The sequence below is a fragment of the Microcaecilia unicolor genome, chromosome 12 (assembly GCF_901765095.1).
Source record: "Microcaecilia unicolor chromosome 12, aMicUni1.1, whole genome shotgun sequence".
NCBI lineage: Eukaryota > Metazoa > Chordata > Amphibia > Gymnophiona > Siphonopidae > Microcaecilia > Microcaecilia unicolor.
The window spans coordinates 38,294,035-38,314,502 of NC_044042.1; the positions used below are offsets into that span (position 1 = coordinate 38,294,035).

General features: G+C 43.3%; 1 protein-coding gene across 1 annotated transcript in view; it reads left to right on the forward strand.

The window, feature by feature from the left end:
- The window catches only part of LOC115482138, a 66,085-nt gene that overhangs the window by 26,646 nt on the left and 18,971 nt on the right, over positions 1–20,468 (forward strand). Inside the window, exons 10-19 of the mRNA XM_030221710.1 lie at positions 511–777; positions 2,503–2,652; positions 4,820–5,041; positions 8,043–8,237; positions 8,923–9,090; positions 13,619–13,777; positions 15,607–15,780; positions 17,494–17,698; positions 19,670–19,756; positions 19,861–19,983. Coding sequence (XP_030077570.1) covers positions 511–777; positions 2,503–2,652; positions 4,820–5,041; positions 8,043–8,237; positions 8,923–9,090; positions 13,619–13,777; positions 15,607–15,780; positions 17,494–17,698; positions 19,670–19,756; positions 19,861–19,983 — 1,750 coding nt within the window. The remainder of the gene's footprint in view (positions 1–510; positions 778–2,502; positions 2,653–4,819; positions 5,042–8,042; positions 8,238–8,922; positions 9,091–13,618; positions 13,778–15,606; positions 15,781–17,493; positions 17,699–19,669; positions 19,757–19,860; positions 19,984–20,468) is intronic.

Consider the following 20,468-nt stretch of genomic DNA (forward strand, 5'->3'; position numbering starts at 1 on the left):
TGCACACCCCTGGGGGGGTGTCAGTTCTGCTGGTTCCCTACTCCCTCTGCGTCGGAATAGCTCCCAGCGACGTGCACTCGGGGTGGATCGGCGTTCCCACCCGCTCCCCCCCCCCCCCCCGCTTTCATACGGCAGTAAGAATGCACTCGGGGGGGGGTGCGCTGTGCTGCACCCGAGGGGGGGGTGCGCAGCGGCGACCCGCCCCGGGTGTCAGCCGCCCTCGCTACGGCACTGAGTATACACTCTTCAGAAAAAGAATAGTGCACACTATTCCCCAGTAGTGTACATTGTTTGGAAATAGTGCACACTATTCGTGAACAGTATGCACTACTGGAATAGTGTTCACTCACTATTGACGACACAAGGAAACCCCAGAAGTTTTGTATTTGTTTCCTGTTGTTTCCAACCAAAAATGACATAAAACAACATAGGAAATGTTATTGACGTTTTCTATGCTGTTCCAAATGAATGCACATCCTGCTAAGTGACCTCTCCTCTTTTCTTTTGCAGGGGATGAAACTGGAAGGTGACTTGAAGACAAAGAATGAATGGGCCTCGCTCCTGAAGAACTTGGTGGAGTATCACAGAGATGCACAACAAGCACTTATTCAGCAACATCAGGAGGAAGTGAAGCAAACAGGGCTCAACCCAGATCTAGTTACCCCTAAAGCCTTTGTGAGCACAGCAGAAGACATGATCAATGATTTCATGCAGTTGGCTGCTGATTTAAAGAAGGCTTGTTCCCATGTCAAATGTGATGCTGTCCAAGAGGTGTCTGTAAGTACTGAGATGAGGCTTGTTTTCCACCAGAATCGTTATACCCATACTAGTCAGCTCCTCAAGTCACTTCACTGGCTCCCTGTCCGCTTCCGCATTCAGTTTCAACATCTCGTACTGACCTTTAAATGCATCCACTCTGCAGCTCCCCATTGCCTCTCCACTCTCATCTCTCCCTACATTCCTCCCCGTGAACTCCGCTCGCTGGACAAGTCTCACTTGTCCTCCTCCTTCTCCTCCACTGCTAACTCCAGGCTTCGCTCCTTTTCTCTCGCGGCACCTTATGCCTGGAATAGACTTCCTGGACCTATACGTCTAGCTCCATCTCTACCTGTTTTCAAATCTATGCTGAAAACCCACCTTTTCACTGCTGCTTTTAGCTCCTAGCCACAATTGCCCTCCCCTTGTCCCTTCCTCCCTTCTCACCCATTACTTCCCTCACCCGTAACTGTCTTGTCTGTCTGTATTATTTAGATTGTAAGCTCTTTTGAGCAGGGACTGTCTCTTTGAATCAGGTGTTCAGCGCTGTGTGCATCTGGTAGCACTATACAAATGCTAATAATAATAGTAATGAGGCAGTGACAGAAGGAAACTAAAAAGGTACTTCACGACTGTAGGAGGTCAACATCCTTGTTTTACCTTAAATTTTTACACTGAACTCATAGGAAAAGAGGGATTGGATTTGACATACTGCCTTTCTGTGGTTACCATCAAAGTGGTTTACATATTATATGTAGGTATTTATTTTGTACCTGGGGCAATGGAGGGTTAAGTGACTTGCCCAGAGTCACAAAGAGTGCAGTGTTTGTAATAACACCGCATGTTCATAATAACCCAGTGATGTCACCTGTTATTATGACAATGTTCTTCAGAATTTACCATTGATCTCATATTAGTTTTGCAGGAACTCGCCACTACTTTCCAAAACTAGTGCTATGTTTTGGCCCTTTTGCACAGAAACAGGGAAAATCAGCAACTTCTTGTAAATTGTTCAGATGCTGCCAGGGTATTCTGTAAGAATATTCAGTGGCACTATCCAGATGTTGGTGGATCGATCACTTATCTATGTAGCAGCTACCACTGTATGGATAAATGCTTTTGAATATCCTGTCCTATATTTTAAAAAATGAATTTATTCTGAGAACTCCCATGAGGAAGGACTCCTTATAGTGAAATTTCATAATGACTTTTAGAGAGTAATTTTTGCAGGTTTTTTAAATGCAATAGGTGTTTACTCATGCAAAAAATGTATTTGAAAATTGCTTGCCTCTATGCATGCAAAATTATGTGTGCTATTCATAGCATGGGTACCTTTACCTGCAGGGCAAAGGAGCGTGATTAGGCAGGGGAGGGAAGGACTCCTGGGATTTCATTTTGAAAGTTGCCTGCATATTTTCATACAAGTGTTCAAAGCTGGTGCACAGCACCCGAGCACACACAAGGTAGCCATATTCCCATTCCATGCGCAGTTACACTTTGAAAATGAGCTTGCAGCCTGTGTGGCTGTTTTAAAAATTGCCTCCATATATTATAACTTGCATGAACAAGATAGTACAAGTGAAAAGTTGAAATGTACTCAAGTTTTCAGCAAGACTGAAGAGCCTGGGATCAGTATATTCATTTAATGTAAACCAATGTTTCCTGTAATATACTGTAACTGTGTCCTGCATGTTCTCATTACCTCCAGGGTTTCCTGTTAACCTCAGAGTCTGTTTTATTTAATAGAAAAAGGTTTCCCAGAAAGAAAAGGCTGGTCCTGAAGGTTCAAAACAGAGAGATGAAATCATAAAAGCCAATGCATTAAAATTAGTGATGGAAGAAATTGTGAAACAAGTCCGCTTGTTCAAGATATTGGATATGTACAACAGCCAACAGGTAAGTCAATGAAAATTGTTTTTTTTTGTAAATTTTGGTGCACTATTGAGACACAAATACTACTCTGGAGAAGGCTCGGTTGCGGGTATCACATCGTGTAATGTCTTTTGGAGAGGGTGTAGTTTCCTTGGGAGGACCTTAGTGTCCTTGGCGGTGTGTGGAGGATCATCCTATTCTTCAGATACTCGGGGCCATTTCCTTTCAGGGCCTTGAAGATCAGATGATAGAGTTTTAAATTTAGCCCTGTATTGTACTGGTAGCCAATGAAGTTTTTTTTGCAAAAATGGTGTGATGTGGTCACGTCGCTTGCAACCTTCTATAAGTCTTGCTGCTGCATTCTTTAAGAAACCTGTGCACTATTTACAAATAGTGCACATTATTAATGACATTCATTTCAAAATGGAAAAAACAAAGGCAAAAAAAAAACGAAACAGAAATTTTCTGGCTACTCATCCCTAATGGGAAGTGCATTTGTTTGACATGAAATGGCAACAACATTTCCCATATCGTTTTATGTTGTTTGCAAATAAAAATGAGCAGGAAAAACCATGAATTTTGTGTTAGTCATTTGGGCACTTTTTGCATTAGGTGCACTCTATGGACTAGATTCAGTAAATGGTGCAAAAATAAAAAAGTGCTGAGCGCTAGTCTGTAAATAGCACTCCGAGTTGGGCGCCATTTAAAGAACAGCATGTAGCGCTGGGATCTTCACCTAAATTTTGGTATAAGGATTTACACCAGCTGAAACCTGGTGTAAAATCTTGCACGACTTCCCAATGAGGAAAGGCTAAAGCAGCTAGAGCTCTTCAGCTTGGTGAAAAGACAGCTGAGGGGAGAAAGGATAGAGGTCTATAAAATAATGAGTGGAGTGGAACGGGTAGACGTGAATCGCTTGTTTACTGTTTCCAAAAATACTAGGACTAGAGGACACGCAATGAAGCTAAATGGGTTTGCCGAACTCTATAATAGTGTGCACATATTTAGGAAATGCTCCTGACTCACCCATGCCCCTCCCGTAGCCATGCTCCCTTTTCAGTTGCACGCTAAAAGATTTACGCGTGTAACTTTATAGAATAGTGCATAGTAAGATGCACGCATAAATCCAAATTGTTGCCAGTTAGTGCTAATAGTTGACTGGTAGCACCCAATTATTGGCTGTAATTGACTCATTACTTAATTAAATTGCATTCACAAATTGGCCGTGCACCCAAATTTGTACGTGCAACTTTGAGCGCATACATAGAATCCAGGGGTACTTGTAAAGAGCGCACATTCTTTCATGATAGTGCACACAGGGGGCAAACCATTGCGCATGAGTAAATAGCACACGCATACATGCACTATCGGGAAAGAGTGTGCACTTTTTCTAAAACAGTGCACCCTCCTTGCAAATAGTTTACACTCTTTAAAAAGAGTGTGCATTTTATGAAAGGTGTACACACTTTCCGAAAGAGCACATTCACTTGACAATATAGCTCCTGTAATGAAAAAAAAAATAACCCAGAAAACCACAAACATTCCCATAAACATCAAGGGAAATAACCAGTGGCGTTTCTAGGGGGGCTGACACCCGGGGCGGATCGCCGATGTGCCCCGCCCCCGGGTGCAGCGCCCCCCCCCCCCCCCCGGAACAGCGCGATGCCCCCCCCCCCCGGTGAACCCCCCCCCCCCCCCGGGTGCACACCACTGGGGAGGGGGTGCCGCGCACCTGCTGGCTATTCTTTTTCATGCTCCCTCTGCCCCGGAACAGGAAGTAACCTGTTCCGGGGCAAAGGGAGCATGAAAACGAAGAGCCGACAGGCGCACGGCACCCCCCTAGAGGTGTGCACCCGGGGCGGACCGCCCCCACCGCCCCCCCCCCCTTGGTACGCCACATGAAATAACACAGAATGAACACTCTCTGGCTGCAAATCCCTAACAGACAGTGGCAAGGCGGTATGAAGGAAGGCCGTGCACATATTGTACATTCAGTCAATTGATGACTTTTACACCTATCCAACTGACAATCGTGAGGCTCTTCAGATCAGCACAGTAAGAAAAGCAGGTCCCAAACACAAAATCAAAACAGAAATATTTTAATGAAGCAAACATCCAGCACTATAGAAAATCTCTGACAACCCACAAAGCTCAGGTGGCTGTGCTGCCTCTCTGTGTTTTTCATTTTCAGCAACAGAACCTTCCGGAAGATATGTTAAAGATTCTGAACAACCTACCGTATGTACCCTCCGCAGAGGCAGCAGCACGTGAGGTAGCAAACGGCATCAAGGAAGAGCAAGTTAGAAAGGTGGTGGCATTTCTGCAGACGAGCAAGAGGGAAACATCATCGGTAGAACTGAAGAGAATGCAAACACAGCTAAAGTTGCAACTGCAGCAGTTAACAGAAATGGCGGTAATAATATTCATGTGTCATCATGTTGGAATCTTCAGCAGTATATGTATAGTCAGGGCTTTTTTTTGAGGGGGTACTGAGTGCCGGCACCTTTTCCATTGTCTGTTAAAATTGACCCAAGGACCCCAAGTTTTAATGATAGATCTCAGGCTCTACACACCAATTCTGCCTTGTCATAGATTCTGTGACTGGTTGCAGGGGGCCTGGCTATTGTGGGGTGGGTCTCTCAGTGATCACCCCAATCCTGAAGGGTGGCCTAGCATTTGAGTACCGGCACCTTTTTTTGCTAGAAAGAACACACTGTGTATAGTATGTCTGGTATAGATGCCTAAGCTGAAGCTAATGCTTTCTGACAGTCACAGATGTGACTGCGGACAGATGTGAAGCGTTTGTTTACACTTTCAAACAACAACAAAGCCAGGGGACACAAGATGAAGCTAGAATATGGTAGATTTAAAACAAACAGGAGAAAGTTTTTCTTTGCTCAGCGTCTAGTTAGACTCTGGAACTCGTTGCCGGAGAATGTAGTGACAGCAGCTGACCTTGCGGAATTTAAAGGGGGTTTGGACAGATTCCTGAGGGAAAAGTCCATTGAACATTATTACATTTTTTTTTTGGGGGGGGGGGGGGTTGCTGGGTTCTTGAAGCCTGGATTGGCCACTGTCAGAGACAGGATGCTGGGTTGATGGAGCCTTGGTCTTTTCCCAGTATGGCGGTACTTATGTACGTATGTACAGTCAACCCGGGGCCCTTTTACTAAGCCGCAGCAAAAAGTGGCTTCCAGCAGTGCGAGTGCATCTTTTGGGCACGTGCCAGGCAGTTTTTACTACATTCTGGAAAAAGGGCCATTTTTTAGGGGGCCGAAAATAGACGTGCAGCAAAATAAAAACCAGGGCATGTCCATTTTTCAGCCTGAGACATTATCGCCACCCACTGACTTAGCGGTAAGGTCTCATGCGCTACCCGGCTGGTAGGCATGCAGCGCACGCCCACTGCCGTTTACCACCGGGAAAGCGCCACACGGTAGAAAATAGAAAATACTTTCTACCACCTGTTCTGGACGCATGCCAAATTCAGAATTACCACCTGGGGCATGCGGTAGCTGGGCGGTAATGCCGATTTGGCACATGTTGGACACACGTAAGCCTTTGCACGCCTTTGTAAAAGGGCCATCATTGAGCTATCAAACACCTGGAGCACAGAAGGAACCAGTTTAATCTCTCTGTCCGTGCAAATGCACTTTAGTCAGCATGACAAACCGCATCTCTGTTAGGTTACAGCATGTCTTGGCTTGATTTTATTTATTTATTTATTTATTGCATTTGTATCCCACATTTTCCCACCTCTTTGCAGGCTCAATGTGGCTTACAATACATCATGAATAGTGGAAATATATAAGAAAATAGACATTTAGTAGTACAGAAGGATCTTGGGTAACATGATAATGGTAAAACACGCAAAAATTGTAAGACAATTCTGGATATCTATGTAGGAGTTAACATTTGTTGATATGCCTTGTTAAAGAGATGGGTTTTCAGTAGTTTGCGGAAGTTTGTTAGTTCATAGATCGTTTTTAAGCTGCGCGGCAGCGAGTTCCAGAATTGTGTGCTCAAGTAGGAAAAGGTTGACGCATGCGTTAGTTTGTATTTTAGACCTTTACAGTTGGAGAAGTGAAGATTAAGGAATGTGCGGGATGATTTTTTAGCATTCCTGGGTGGATAGAGCCTAATGTACCAATACTGTTCTCCTAATTTGTATTTATGGTTAGAACAAAGAACCCTCACAATGGACATTTTTCATGTGTCTGAGCGATAAGATTTAACCAATCAGATTGCTCTATTTCATCGCAAAGCTCAAAAGAGGCATAAAAGCAAGAAATCTGACTTCTGAGCTCCTTCTTACCTACAAATGCACTCAGTCTGCTGCCCCTCACTATCTTTCTACCCTCATCTCCATTTACGTTCCCGCCCGTAACCTCTGTTCACAGGATAAATCCCTCCTCTCAGTACCCTTCTCCACCACTGCCAACTCTAGGCTCCGCTCATTCTGCCTCGCCTCACCCTATGCTTGGAACAACCTTCCTGAGCCCTTACGCCAAGCCCCCTCCCTGCCCGTCTTCAAGTCTTTGCTTAAAGCCCACCTCTTCAATGCTGCGTTTGGCACCTAACCCTTACCATTCAGTGAATCCAGACTGCCCCAATTTGACTGCCCCTATTGGACCGACCGTTCACTTGTCTATTAGATTGTAAGCTCTTTGAGCAGGGACTGTCTCTCTTTGTTAAATTGTACAGCGCTGCGTAACCCTAGTAGCGCTCTAGAAATGTTAAGTAGTAGTAGTAGTAACATAAACATTCCAAAAAACAAAACCAATCCTGCGAGAAAAACAAGTGTAATAATTGCAACTCGGCAGATACCACTTGACTTGCAGTGAATGCAATATAAAGATTTTTCAAAGAATATATAAAAGGAAGTGAGGAATATTCAGTATAAGCTGTAACCAACAGCTGAGCTTGATCTTAGTGAGAAAACGCCAATAAATTCGGCTCACTTAAAGATGCTCCATACATCATGAAACTCCTCAGTATTTCCTTCACCAAACTTTTTTTTAAATTAGTATTTCCTTAATTTTATATATAATTAGTGTTTCTTTGAACCAACAAGTTCCCAATGTAACTGACAAGTGCGGAGAAATACAATGTATCCATCTGCTGAAAAACATAAATGTGTCTCAAATCAAGAGTAAAGCCCGAAGATCCATAAAGTAAATTATAAAGCACCAGTGTTTTGGTTAACTCCAGTGTTTTGTTTGCTGTGTATTACCTGTGGAGAGTAGTTCTTCTGTTTTGGGTTTGTTTTTTGTTTTTTTTTGGGGGGGGGGGGGGGTTGCTGTGAATACTGCATATTCACTTTCCACTGTCAGCCTAGCACTTCTCTTAAGCACTAAAGTGCCGCAAAACTCAATAGAGCAGCGTTAAGAATTGTTCAATCTTTGTATTTCCAGCTGCAGCTCAAAGAAAATCTAATAATCCAGAAGGCAAAAAGACAAGGCATGAGAAATCAGTCAGAACACATGATATATTTCATCCTGTCTCAGAGATACTTGCGTCAGACAGTAGTACTTTTACAAGCGAGCTTCAAACTCCAAGACATGGTGGCACCGCTGGAGGAAGTGATCTGGGGCGAAGATCCTGCCATGGTAGGAGACCCTCATTCTCTCTTTTTTTTTTTATGTCTGACCCATTCAAGCAATAGCTTGTAAATGACTAGAATTTATTTATTTTATTTTATTTATTAGAATTTATTTACCGCCTTTTTGAAGGAATTCACTCAAGGTGGTGTACAGCAAGAATAAGTCAAACATAAGCAATAGTCAATTACAGTAGTAAAAATATTCAAACAACAATACAAAGTATGGCATAATGTACTGCTTACAATGTCAATACAACACATAATAAAATATTTTACAGCTTAGGGTGTAAGCAAAGATGGAACATATAGAGAGATAAGATAGAGTAAAAGGAGTAACAAATTAAGGGACTTGTTTAAAGAGTTGCAAATGAGGTCAGAAAGGTGCTTTAGCATTATCTTAGCTAGGGTAGGAGTGGATAAATACGGATAATACATCAAAATGCATATAGAAGATGTGACTGTATACAGCTAGCTAGTTTCATTTCCGCAAATTCTTGCTGCCTAAATCCTATAGGATTATCACCTAAATGCTGTATCAAATATCACATCCCCAGACACAGATATCAGTTGAATGGAAGGGAATTGCTGAAAAGTCGTATATTGTCATCAACAGGAAACTCCATCACCCAACGCAATGTCCAGCACCAAATGTTCCTTCTTGTGAATTATAACACGTATTCATTTTGTTTCAGAATTTTTTAATATATGATGGTAAGATGGATCTTCCACAGCTCATCAGAAGTAACAGACAAAATATATTGTCATTTATGGAGCTACAGCAAGCTATGAGATTACTGAAACTGAAGGAAACCCACCTTAAAGATCTAGTCAAAGAGCTGAAACAGTGCACTTCTGACAAGGTAGAATTTTAATAACTTTTCAATCTGAGAACAAGGGGTCCTCTTTGCACGCCATGGCTTTCCTTACAATTATAGTGTTTCAATTCCTCGTTTTATGTCCTGCTCACCTCTACAAACCAGAAAAATTGAAATAGCACTTTGAATAATAGTATCTTTCATTTGCCAAAGTGTTATCTTTGTAGATTGACATACTGTTCATGAGCTTACAAGACTTATTGGATCCATCTTCAGAGGTCAGGCCCCATAGGCGGTCGGTGGCCCAACTGTTAGGGGAGGCTAAAGGGGGCGGGGTCAGGGGTGGTGCCGGGGGTGGGGCTTACATCCATAATTATCTGACAACGCAGAAAAAAATAAGTAAAAATAAAATAGTAACAAGTAATACCTTTTATTAAATTTAGATATTAGATATGATAGGCAAGTCACTTCACACTTCATTGCTTCAGATAAAATTATGTACAGTAGCTATTACGAGTGAGCACCAATTTACTCCTTGAACTCAAAGCTGCTGCCATACTCAGGCCAGTACCTGGATTGCTCTGGAGAGATTAATTAGCAGGGTAGGTGAAAAAGAAAATGGCAGCCTGTGCAAGAGGAAAAAGCACAGGAAAACATAGATTCAGGGGGCCTGGGGAAGTACTGGAGCCACACAGGGAGGAAGAATGGAGTACAGCAGGTCTACTACTAGGTAGGGGTATGTAGCGTGAAAATTTTCATGTCATCTTTTTTTCCCCAACCTGGCATTGCAGCCAAGCAGCTCTGATCCTTCCCGCCCTCAGCTGAGCTTTCGGATGACAGCCCTCCTCTCTCCGTTCCCCCCCCCCCCCCCCCCCCCGGCGCATGTTTACCTGTTTTACTTTCAGCGGCAGCGAGTGACAATGACGGCAGAGATAAAGAAAGCACTACGGGATCCTGCAGCTCCTTCCTTCCCTTCCCTCACACGTGTCCCGCCTTCTGCGATGACATATTTCCTGTTTCCGTGAGGGCGGGCTACGTGTGAGGGAAGGGAAGGAAGAAGCTGCAGGATCCCGTAGTGCTTTCTTTATCTCTGCCGTCATCGCCACTCGCTGCCACTGAAAGTAAAACACGTAAACATGTGCCGGGGGGGGGGGGGGAACGGAGAGAAGAGGGCTGTCATCCGAAAGCTCAGCTGAGGGCGGGAAGGATCAGAGCTGCTTGGCTGCAGTGCCAGGCAGCCCTGCGTTTTTGAGGCAGTGGGGTTGCAGCAAGGGGAGGAAGGTTACGGTTGGGCTGGGTGGGCTTAGCCTCCCCAAGCCTCTTATACGGGGCGCCTATGTCAGGCCCCATACCTCTATATCCCACTCCACCACAAACTACAAATTTACCACCTCTGCCTCACCCCTTTCCTCCCCCCCCCCCCCCCCCCCCCACCTCTCTTTCAGCTCTTTGGCTGCATCACTCTAACAAAGACTTGCATGTTCTATTACTCATTTGTTGGCATTTTGTAAAATGTTCTGTTCATCGACTATCTATTAATTGCAGATGGTTCAGGCTAATTGGTTTGGATCTGTCACGTGATTTAAATGGAAGGAGCACCCAAATCAATATGGCTTTTGTTCAGTATAGAAGTGGATATATTGAAGTTCTAAGGCCCCCAAGAAGTTAAAAGCTAAGATCAGTATCGGAATGCTATTCCTCCAGTAGGATAAAGTCATACCAGCTGATATTCAAAGCGAGTTAACTGGCCGGGAACGGCCGCTGACCTGTTAACTCACTTGTATGTGGCTATCCGGTCATTTTCAGCAGCACTTAACCAGTCAGCAGTGCTGAAAAGACTGGTTAGTGCTGAAGTGGAAGCTGGCTACGTCAGGAGTGTTCTGGGGGCATTTCAGGGGCTGAATCCTACTACTACTAATCATTTCTATAGTGCTACTAGACATATGCAGCACTGTACATATTATCTGCAGGTATTTTGCTGTCCCTAGAGAGCTCAAAATCTAAGTTTTTGTACCTGGGGCACTGGAGGGTTAAGTGACTTGCTCAAGGTCACAAGGAGCTGCAGGGGGAACTTAACCCAGGTTGCCAGGATCAAAGCCCACTGCGCTAACCATTAGGCCGCTCCTCTACTCCAGTCCAGTGCTTCTCTTTATTATAGTTAGTACTAACAAAATTTTGATTGCAAATAGTTACATATAAATATTGTATGTGAAATGAACTTTCACATATATTTGCAATTTTAAATTAAAAAAAAACACATTTAAAAAAGTAGAATGAGAGCAACTAGAAAGAGGAGTCCTGGTGAATGATTATATTTACATGCATGTGGATTAATCTGGATGATCTCAAGTTACAAAAAGACAAAAGCCCTAATGGAATTCTGCACATGTGTATGACACCGAGATAAATATATAGGCCCCGATATTCAGACCACAGGAGACAGCTGGACTGTGTCCCCCGGTCCATGCTGAACCTGGATATTCAATATCGGGTTGTTTCCTATGACCAGCATTGGGGGGGGGGGGGGGGGGGGGGGTTGGGAGGTTTGAAGATCTTTAAACTGGCCAAAGATATACCAGGGTTTGACACGGCCATATATGACCGCCAAACCCAGTATAAAAATTGGCAGACAGACAGTTATATCGCATGATGTAACCAGTTATCCACCAGCCACACTTCCACATGTAGCAGTGGCGTAGCCAGAGTGGGCCAGGGTGGGCCTGGGCTCACCCACTTTGGACTCGGGTCCACCCAGAATTCTAACGCCCTTGTTATGGCTACTGGGGATCCCCAAGCCCCACCTGCTGCAGGAGTTCTTTGGTGGCAATAACAGCTCTCTTTCCTACTTGATCTAGCCGGCGGAACTGTATATGTGCTGTCGTCGTGCTGGCCTCCCCCTGCCTCACATGCTCTGTTTACGCCCATGCACAAAACCTGAGTGTGCATGAGGGGGCAGGGCAGCAGCAGCAGCGTGTGCACAGTGCCACCAGCAGGAGCAAGAAGGAGAGGGAGCTGTTGTTTCTACCGGAGGACCTCTGCAACTGCTGGGGCTTGGGGATCCCCACTGCTCAAGTATTTAATGTTTATTGTTGGTGCCAAGGAGGGGGGTGATGTAGAGACTACATGTGACCACCCAGTTTGACCAGTGGCCCACCGAAAATTTGAGGTCTGGCTACACCTCTAACGTGTAGCTGCACTTTCAATTAAGTAGCGAGGCTGCGGTTTTAATGTGGTTTCATTTTGGAGGTAATAAACAAACCAAAACAACCTCTTGTTATAGAAACTGCAAGGTACTTAACGGTACTAAATTCCTGCGAAGCGCAAAAAAATATGATCACGAGAAAGGGAAAAAGCCTCTGTGCCCACACCTCCACCCAATATGTAAATTTATAGGGTAAGGAGGAAAAACCGTGGGTCGGTTTTCTTCATCGGCATAAAAAACCCTTATCTCAATTCTCTTTTTGCTAAACCTTCACGGGAATAACATCAGTGGATCCGAAAATATGAATTAGAAGTGAAAACCTTTACTTAGCTTAAACTTCTAGAACACTTGCGGAGATAAACGTGCAAAAATGGTCAGTCACACCAACTAAGGCCAGAGTTTCGCTATCAAAAGCTGTCTCAAGGCATGTATGACATCAATAGTTAAAGCACGCTGCCTCTTCAATGCGTCAGGGATTCCTCGTTTTGGAGGTAGACATAAACCAGCTGTAACAGCCAACGTGGAAATATTTCTCCATACATGTGTATTTTCTTGGTGAAATGGGGAATACATGTCTAGATTTTAATCCCACCTCCCACCACCAGAAGCTTAGCCAATGGTGGGAGGCAGGGCTGGTGGATGGGAGGCGGGGATAGTGCTGGGCAGACTTATACAGTCTGTGCCAGAGCCGGTGGTGGGAGGCGGGGCTGGTGGTTGGGAGGCGGGGATAGTGCTGGGCAGACTTATACGGTCTGTTCCAGAGCCGGTGGTGGGAGGCGGGGCGGGTGGTTGGGGGTGGTGATAGTGCTGGGCAGACTTATACAGTCTGTGCCCTGAAAAAGACAGGTACAAATCAAGGTAAGGTATATACATATGAGTTTATCTTGTTGGGCAGACTGGATGGACCGTGCAGGACTTTTTCTGCCGTCATCTACTATGTTACTAATGTAATCCATGCCCACACACTCCCCCTTGAAATCGCTACATAGTGCGAATCTCCACATATATACAATATGCATGTGTAAATGCCAGTTTTTCCACCTAGAAATTGTGAACAAGACTTCTACAACAACACCCATAATCTTTTAATCATCTTTCATATCACAAAGACTGTTTATGAGGCCCTAGACATAATGTTTGGCTTCAAAACATAATTCATTTTTAATAGGTAGTTTACTCTCAATTTTTTTGCTAGTATTGTATCAGACACAAATTTATTGAGCTTTATGTAGAACCACTGTGACTCTGCAAGAAAACATCAAGCATCTGAGGATTGCTATTAATGTTGCTTCATATGGAGAATAAGGATATTTGTGATGAGTACTGCAGTAAATTCTATTATCAAGACTGTAGCTTTTTTCATCTCTGTAGGGTTATCTGCAGCAGTGCATAGATGAAGCTAATTATTTAGCCGATGAGCTGCATAACTTTAGGGAGCAGACGCTGAGTAAGCTAAAAAAGCAGTTGGAACTTATTTCTGAAGATTCAGGAGCCAAAGAGAACCTTGGAAGAAATCTTTATCCCATACAGGTCAGTGGAAAAATGATCTGTAATTCTTTCACCTCCAGTTAGCCTTAAACAACTGGGTGGACCTCATTAATTATGTCCTAGATCTTCACTTCCAGTCTTTAAGAATTGCCCTTAAAGAAAATGTGCAATAGAGAGATTTGCATACAGTGGAGGTAGTAGGCGCATACAAATTTCTCTCATGCATATTCAGTAGGGATATTCTGGAAACCTGACCTGTTGGTGTCCCTCAAGGACTGGGAGTGAAGACTGAGGAGTTATATGATTTCCTGTAAGTACTGGATACTCAGTGTGAATAGGATCATCAGATAGTTTCAGGTGGCTAAGCCAGTTTTGTATTTGTCTCATGGCTTTGTGTGTCAAGTTTTATGAGTCACGGCAGATCTACAGTAAATGTCTGTGTTTTGATATTCTGCCTACATTCAAGGCCAGGGCATTTCCAAACATGTCTTGTGGCCCCCACAGTCAGTTGGGTTTCAGGATCGCAATAAAAAATATGCATGAAATAAGTTTACATATGTTGAGTTTCCAGTGTAAGCAGATTTAGCTCATGCATATTCACTATGGACTGGTTGTGAGGTCCCCAGGATACTAACCTCTGGATTCTATGTATGGCGCCCAATTTTGCGTGCACGCCTAAGATGCAGGTGCAAATTAATTGAGTAATGAGCCCTTAAATATCAATAATTAGGTGCTAACAACCAATTATTGAAGTTAATTGGCACCACTTAGGATTTGCGTGTACAACTGGCTGCACATCATTCTATAAGGCATGACGTCTAACTTCACTAGTGTACAACTCCTAAGGGAGCGTGGCCATGGGCACGTCAGGGGCATTCTAAAAGGTCACTTCTTCTCTAAAATAAATAGTCTTAAGAATTCACACTACATTTAATATTCAGACCACAGGATTTAGCCCAGATAACTCCCGCGGTCAACGCAAAACCCAGATATTCAATGCCAGGTCATTTCCGGTGACCAGCATTGAATATCCAGTTTATTTTTGGCCAGTTAGAAGATAACCAGCTATGTTAATATTCAGATGTACCTAGTTATCTTTTAACCAGACATCCCATATATTCATGCGGCCAAATATAGCCACTAAAGTGGGGCTGAAAACTGACAGATAGCCAGTTATGTCAGCTAATATAACTGGCTATCTGCTAGCCACTAGCCAGTGATATTCAGTGGGAAATAGACCACTATCCCTCCTCCCCCCCTGCTGAATATCATGGATATAGGGCCAGTCTTAGGCAGGGGCGACAGAAGCGGTCACACAGGGCCTCGTGCTTCTAGGGGCCCCACATCTCTGGCATGTCTGTCCTCCTGTCCTCCTCCCTGCTCCGTACCTTAATGTGCATCTACATTTCAGTAGAGAGCATCAGGCAGCAGCAACGATTTTCATATCCTGTCAGCTAACCGAGCCCAGAACCTCCTTGCTGCTGAATCCCGTCCCGTCACTTCCTGCTTCCACAAGGGCAGGATACAGCAGTGAGCAGGTTCTGGGCTCAGCGGCCGACGGGATATGAAAATTGCTGCCGCTGTCTACTGAAAAGTGGTGGATGCATATCAAGGTATGGGATGAGGTCGGGGTTCAGAGAGCTCTAAACTTCCTTTTAAACTGATAAATTATGGCTTATGGTGGAGGATGTAGCCCAGGGGCCCACTGAACTAGTCTGCACAGGGCCCTGCAATTGCTAAGACTGGCCCTGCATGGAGAGTAGGTTATGGGACATTTAACCAGCCAAGTGCCGATCCCGGCCAGTTAAATGCTTTTGAATATCGAGGCGCAAGTCTTTAGAAGTGATATTGCAGTATGTGATGTTCTGCAGTGTACAAACTTCACCCAAGAAGCAGAAGATGGTGGAAGACAAGAGAAGGAGATGGAGACCTTCCAGCAAAGGTGGCTGGAGCTGCAAGAGTGGCATCAAAAGCAGATGTCAGAGGAGTGGCAGCAGTTGCAAGATCAGCTGGAACGGGGAGAACTCAACGCATCAGTGAAACAGGTATAGCACAGGACTCGGCTTAAGCAGGAACTCAAAGGGAAAGAATGATCGCACAGTTCTTGCACATAATTTTACAGAACATTTCAACCGCAGCCTGGAAATCATTAAATGAATGCCAGATTAGGGTCCACTTTTCTGCCTACTTGATTTACAGGTTTAATCCTTCCCTTCTTCACCATAGAATTTAAGTGCAGGAAGGAGTGACAGAAGAAAGAAAATGTAGCAACAAAACAGAATAAAATAAGGTGAAATCAATGTCTAAGTATTTGTTGTAATGTTTTGCAGTGTTTGGATATAATCGCTACAGCCCCTCTTTGTCTGCTGGTTTGATGGTGATGTTACTATTGTTCTGTAGATATTTAATTGCAGCTTTTTCTACTGGAGAAAAATTGTACGCAATTTTCTTCTGTTTATTGGAGAGCTGCTTTTACACTGTGTCAAAAGCTTTCTAGGTCTCAACCCAATCCTCGGGACACACCCAGCCACACGGGTTTTCAAGGATATCCACAATGAATATGCATGAGATAGATTTGCATACACTGCGCCTCTTTGGTATGAAAATCTATGTCATGCATATGCATTGTAGATATTCTGAAAACCTGACTGGGTGGAGAACCACTGGTCTAGTTTATGATTATTGACATTGGGAGGGGTAAAGTAGGTGTTCTTTCTTTTGATTTTGTAATCCACTACCTTGGAAGTAATCCACTACCTTGGAAGTTTCCTCTCTTTTGCTGTAGAGGAGTGTGGTAGCCGTGTTAGTCCACTCTTAAGGTTATCAATAGAAATCAAACAAAATAAAACATGGAAAAGAAAATAAGATGATACCTTTTTTATTGGACATAACTTAATACATTTCTTGATTAGCTTTCGAAGGTTGCCCTTCTTCCTCAGATCGGAAATAAGCAAATGTGCTAGCTGACAGTGTATATAAGTGAAAACATTCAAGCATTACTATGACAATCTGACAGGGTGGGAGGAGGGGGGTGAGTAGGAGGAATGCATGGGGACATCAAATCATATCATTGATATTCTAACAGGATGGGTGTGGATAGGTGAGGGGTGGGGTGATCAACAGAGACATACAGCTTTATGGTTTATAATGGGCTAGGAACCCCAGATCCTTGTTAAGTCCTTTCTGTTGGGTGTTAAAATATTCAATCATTCTGACTTCAAAGGTCTTACGTTCTTGTATGGTTTTAAAGTTACCTTTCAGGATTCTCACTGTGAAGTCACTGGTACAGTGTCCTGGTCCTGTAAAATGCTGACCAACAGGTGTGGGAACCCTACTGGCACCAGTATTGTTCTTTTGCTGAAATGCACTTTTAAACACAGGGTTGTTGTTGTTTTTTGTTTTTTTTAAAGAATTTCACCAGGTCAGAATACAGTTGAATTTAATCTAATTTGGAGGAAAGTCGAAGTGGTCACCCTTTTGATGGTGCAGAAACTTTATGTGATAGTTGATGGTTAGAGAGATTTATTAACCTTGGCAGACCAATTATATCTGATACTGGCACACTGGATTATCATAATAACTAAAGGTGGATACATTTACCTCATTTATTGAAAGTATTTTCTGGCAACCGTGCATTTTCAGTAGACAGTACCTTGCTCAATCAAGACAGAATATGAAAAATCTCAGCTCTGACTGCTTTAAGTATGACTGCTACATTTGCAAAACGGTGCATCTTTCTCCTCTGCGTTTGTTTTCAGAAAGTGATTGAAGAATATGACGAAACTGTCGTCTTCCTGGAAAAGACTTTCCAGCGGGATCTTCAAAAACTGAAGAAGAAAATGGAAGAAAAACAGAAGAAGGAAGATAGAGGGAAAATAAGAAGGCACCCTGCGACTGGGTCTGCATGGGACCGAGAAAGTTTGGGAGATCGGGGGCAGCGGGTGCTGACACTTCTAAGGGAGAGTATGTTTGGGATTGATTGAACTATCTTTTCTGTGCCACACTTTCTGCATTGCAAGGCACAACTTTTCCCCTAAAAAAAAATTGTCCTTTCTAACAGAGTGACATATGGAAAGGAGTCCTTCACATTATACAGGGAGGAACAGATAATACAAACAATACCATTGTTCTCAGAAGGCACCTGCTACCTGTTAGATGAGGGTTTCATTTTTGAGTCATTTCCAGCAGCTGACATATACGTTACCATTGTTTCAGGAAGCTGGAAGAGATCCCCAGGTGATACTTAGCAGCGCTTTTTTTCTTCTTTAATCTTCCATGATATTATTCACTTACTATGAGACATGTTTAGCAACAAAATGCAAACGAAATGCCCTAGGGACCCATGAAGATATTAGAGGTACTGTGTAGTGTCAGAGATCAAATTATTGATGGTCATTTTCTGTTAGCTCCAAAGCAGTAGACAGTGCTAATAAACTAAAAAATATATATAAAGAGATATAAGCAGGAGTAGATAAATATGTACATATGTGTCTAACTATATAGAATGATATAGATATAAAATACAAGTATAGATCCATGCCTTCTGTGACCTCACTGGAGAAGAAAGAGGGCTTTCTACACAGGGGATGGTAGGGTTGTCTCGTACCATAACCCAAGATTCTTCTGATAGGGAGATGCACTGCTTCAAGGCCCTAAGGACGTCCTGTACTGCATCTTTACTTTTAATAGAGACTTCTCACACTGTAGTAGTGTTCTAACACAACTTTATTAGAAAAACCTTTTCAATTAAAATAATCTGTTCTATTTCTCTGGTGTGACATCCATACTGTACATTGAAACATTCAATCAGTAAATCTGTTTGCCCCTTTAATATTCCCTTAGAATCTTGTCTTGGGGAGGAAGGGGACTAAACCCAAACATTGGCTCAGGTTGTTCTGGTTAGGCATATTTATGTTACATTGTTGCTAATAAAGCTACAGCTATTATCCTACTGTACACCTGGAGGTCAATTTTCAGACCACGGGACTTTGGCTAACTCTCATGGTCAGCGCTGAGAGACAATATTCTGTTCTAGTCTGTTTCCAGTGACCGGCATTGAATATCCGGTTTTACTTTGGTCGGTCAAATTTTAACTAGCCAAGCCAATATTTAGTGCTGGCTGGTTAAAGACTGGCCATAGATATTCCAGGGTTTCACATGGCCAAATATGGCCACCAAACTTTGCTAGCCTGACTTTAAAAATCAGCTGATAGCTGATTATATCGCCCGATATAACCGTCTAGCTGCTAGCCACTAACCAGCAATATTCAGTGGTGCATGGCCAGCCATGTACTGCTGATTATTGGCAGACAGTCAGTTGTCCTTAACCAGCCAGGTGCCGATCCTGGTCAGTCAAACACGTCTGAATATCGGCCTCCAAATATCTGAAACTATGACATCTGTTCTACTAATCTAATGCAGGATATAAGGGGAGGTTTTTGTTTTTTTTAATGCCTTCTCTTGAACTCTGTTAGCTGTTTTCTTTCTCTGAACATTAGGGCTCAATAACACAAAATGTGGAATGGTCCATTGTAGCAACCTCCAAAGAATGCTGCAAAAGAGACATGCTAGGCTGTTTTGTAAGGATCCCTTGGGGCTTTCCAGTGAAATAAATGTAGAGGGAAAGGGAAGGAGCATAGCTATGATAAAGAGATTCTCTCGTCTTTCATTCCACAACTATTTGAAAATTGAAGAAATGTAACATATTTGGAAATGAAAATGAAGGAGATCCTAAAGCCGTACCATCAGGAAAAGCAATGCAGTCATAAAAAGAAACAAGCTGATACTTTGAAAAATCTAATAGTTCTGAATAGACATGAATTTACCCAGCATGACTGTTGAAAGTTACAGAATGACATTTTTTAGGGACGCAACAGGTCAAGTGGTGGATTTAAGCATTCCTTGCTCATAAGAGGTTGCATTTTACCCAAACAGATACCAGACTTTTGAAACAGGCTGAGCAGGTGGCCACATTAAGAATTGCTGCCCTGAATCCTCAGCTGCACTCTCCGCCTGTCCTGGGTAAGCATTTCTCTCAAGATGTTTTTAGACTCTTCAGACGGCAGGTGTGAGTATCTTTGCAATCTGTGAGTACTCTCTGCTGAAATGTGTGTCTACTCCCATAGGCTGGGATATGACCAGAATGACCGAGTCCTCTCGTCTTCTCTCACTTCTGAAGGAAATAGACAGCCAACTGAGAGCCAGTGCCATTGGAGCTGGTGTCATCCGAGGAAATGGGATTTTCAGAGGTAACCCTCCAGCACAGCCCACAGCAAACTTTACTTTTGAAACCAGACCCCATTCTGATGAAGAGACCATAGTGACATAGCTATGGTGTCATATGTGAGCTACCAGTACCAAACTGTCAGTGTGAGAATGCGAAGAGCTGAAAAGCTGCAGATTTCCATAGTCCACGGAGAAATAAAGAATATAATAGAAATGTATAAAATGATGGCAGAAAAAGAGACATTGAGAGAAATTCCCATTGTAGGGCATGGGAGGGGAGGGAGAGGTTCAAATTCAGTAGCAATCAAGTGGTGAGCGAATTACATCAGTTAGCAGAAGCTTAGTAGCAGAGGTGTTAGGAAAATTGTGATTAGAGGAAGGTATTAATATGGCACCTTATCAAAACCATGGGCAGAATGTAGTGATGTTACATTCAAACGCAACCTAGGGGGAGGAGGAGTTAATCTGACATCTTTTCAGCAGCATGCCAGCTCCCTTTTATGATTAG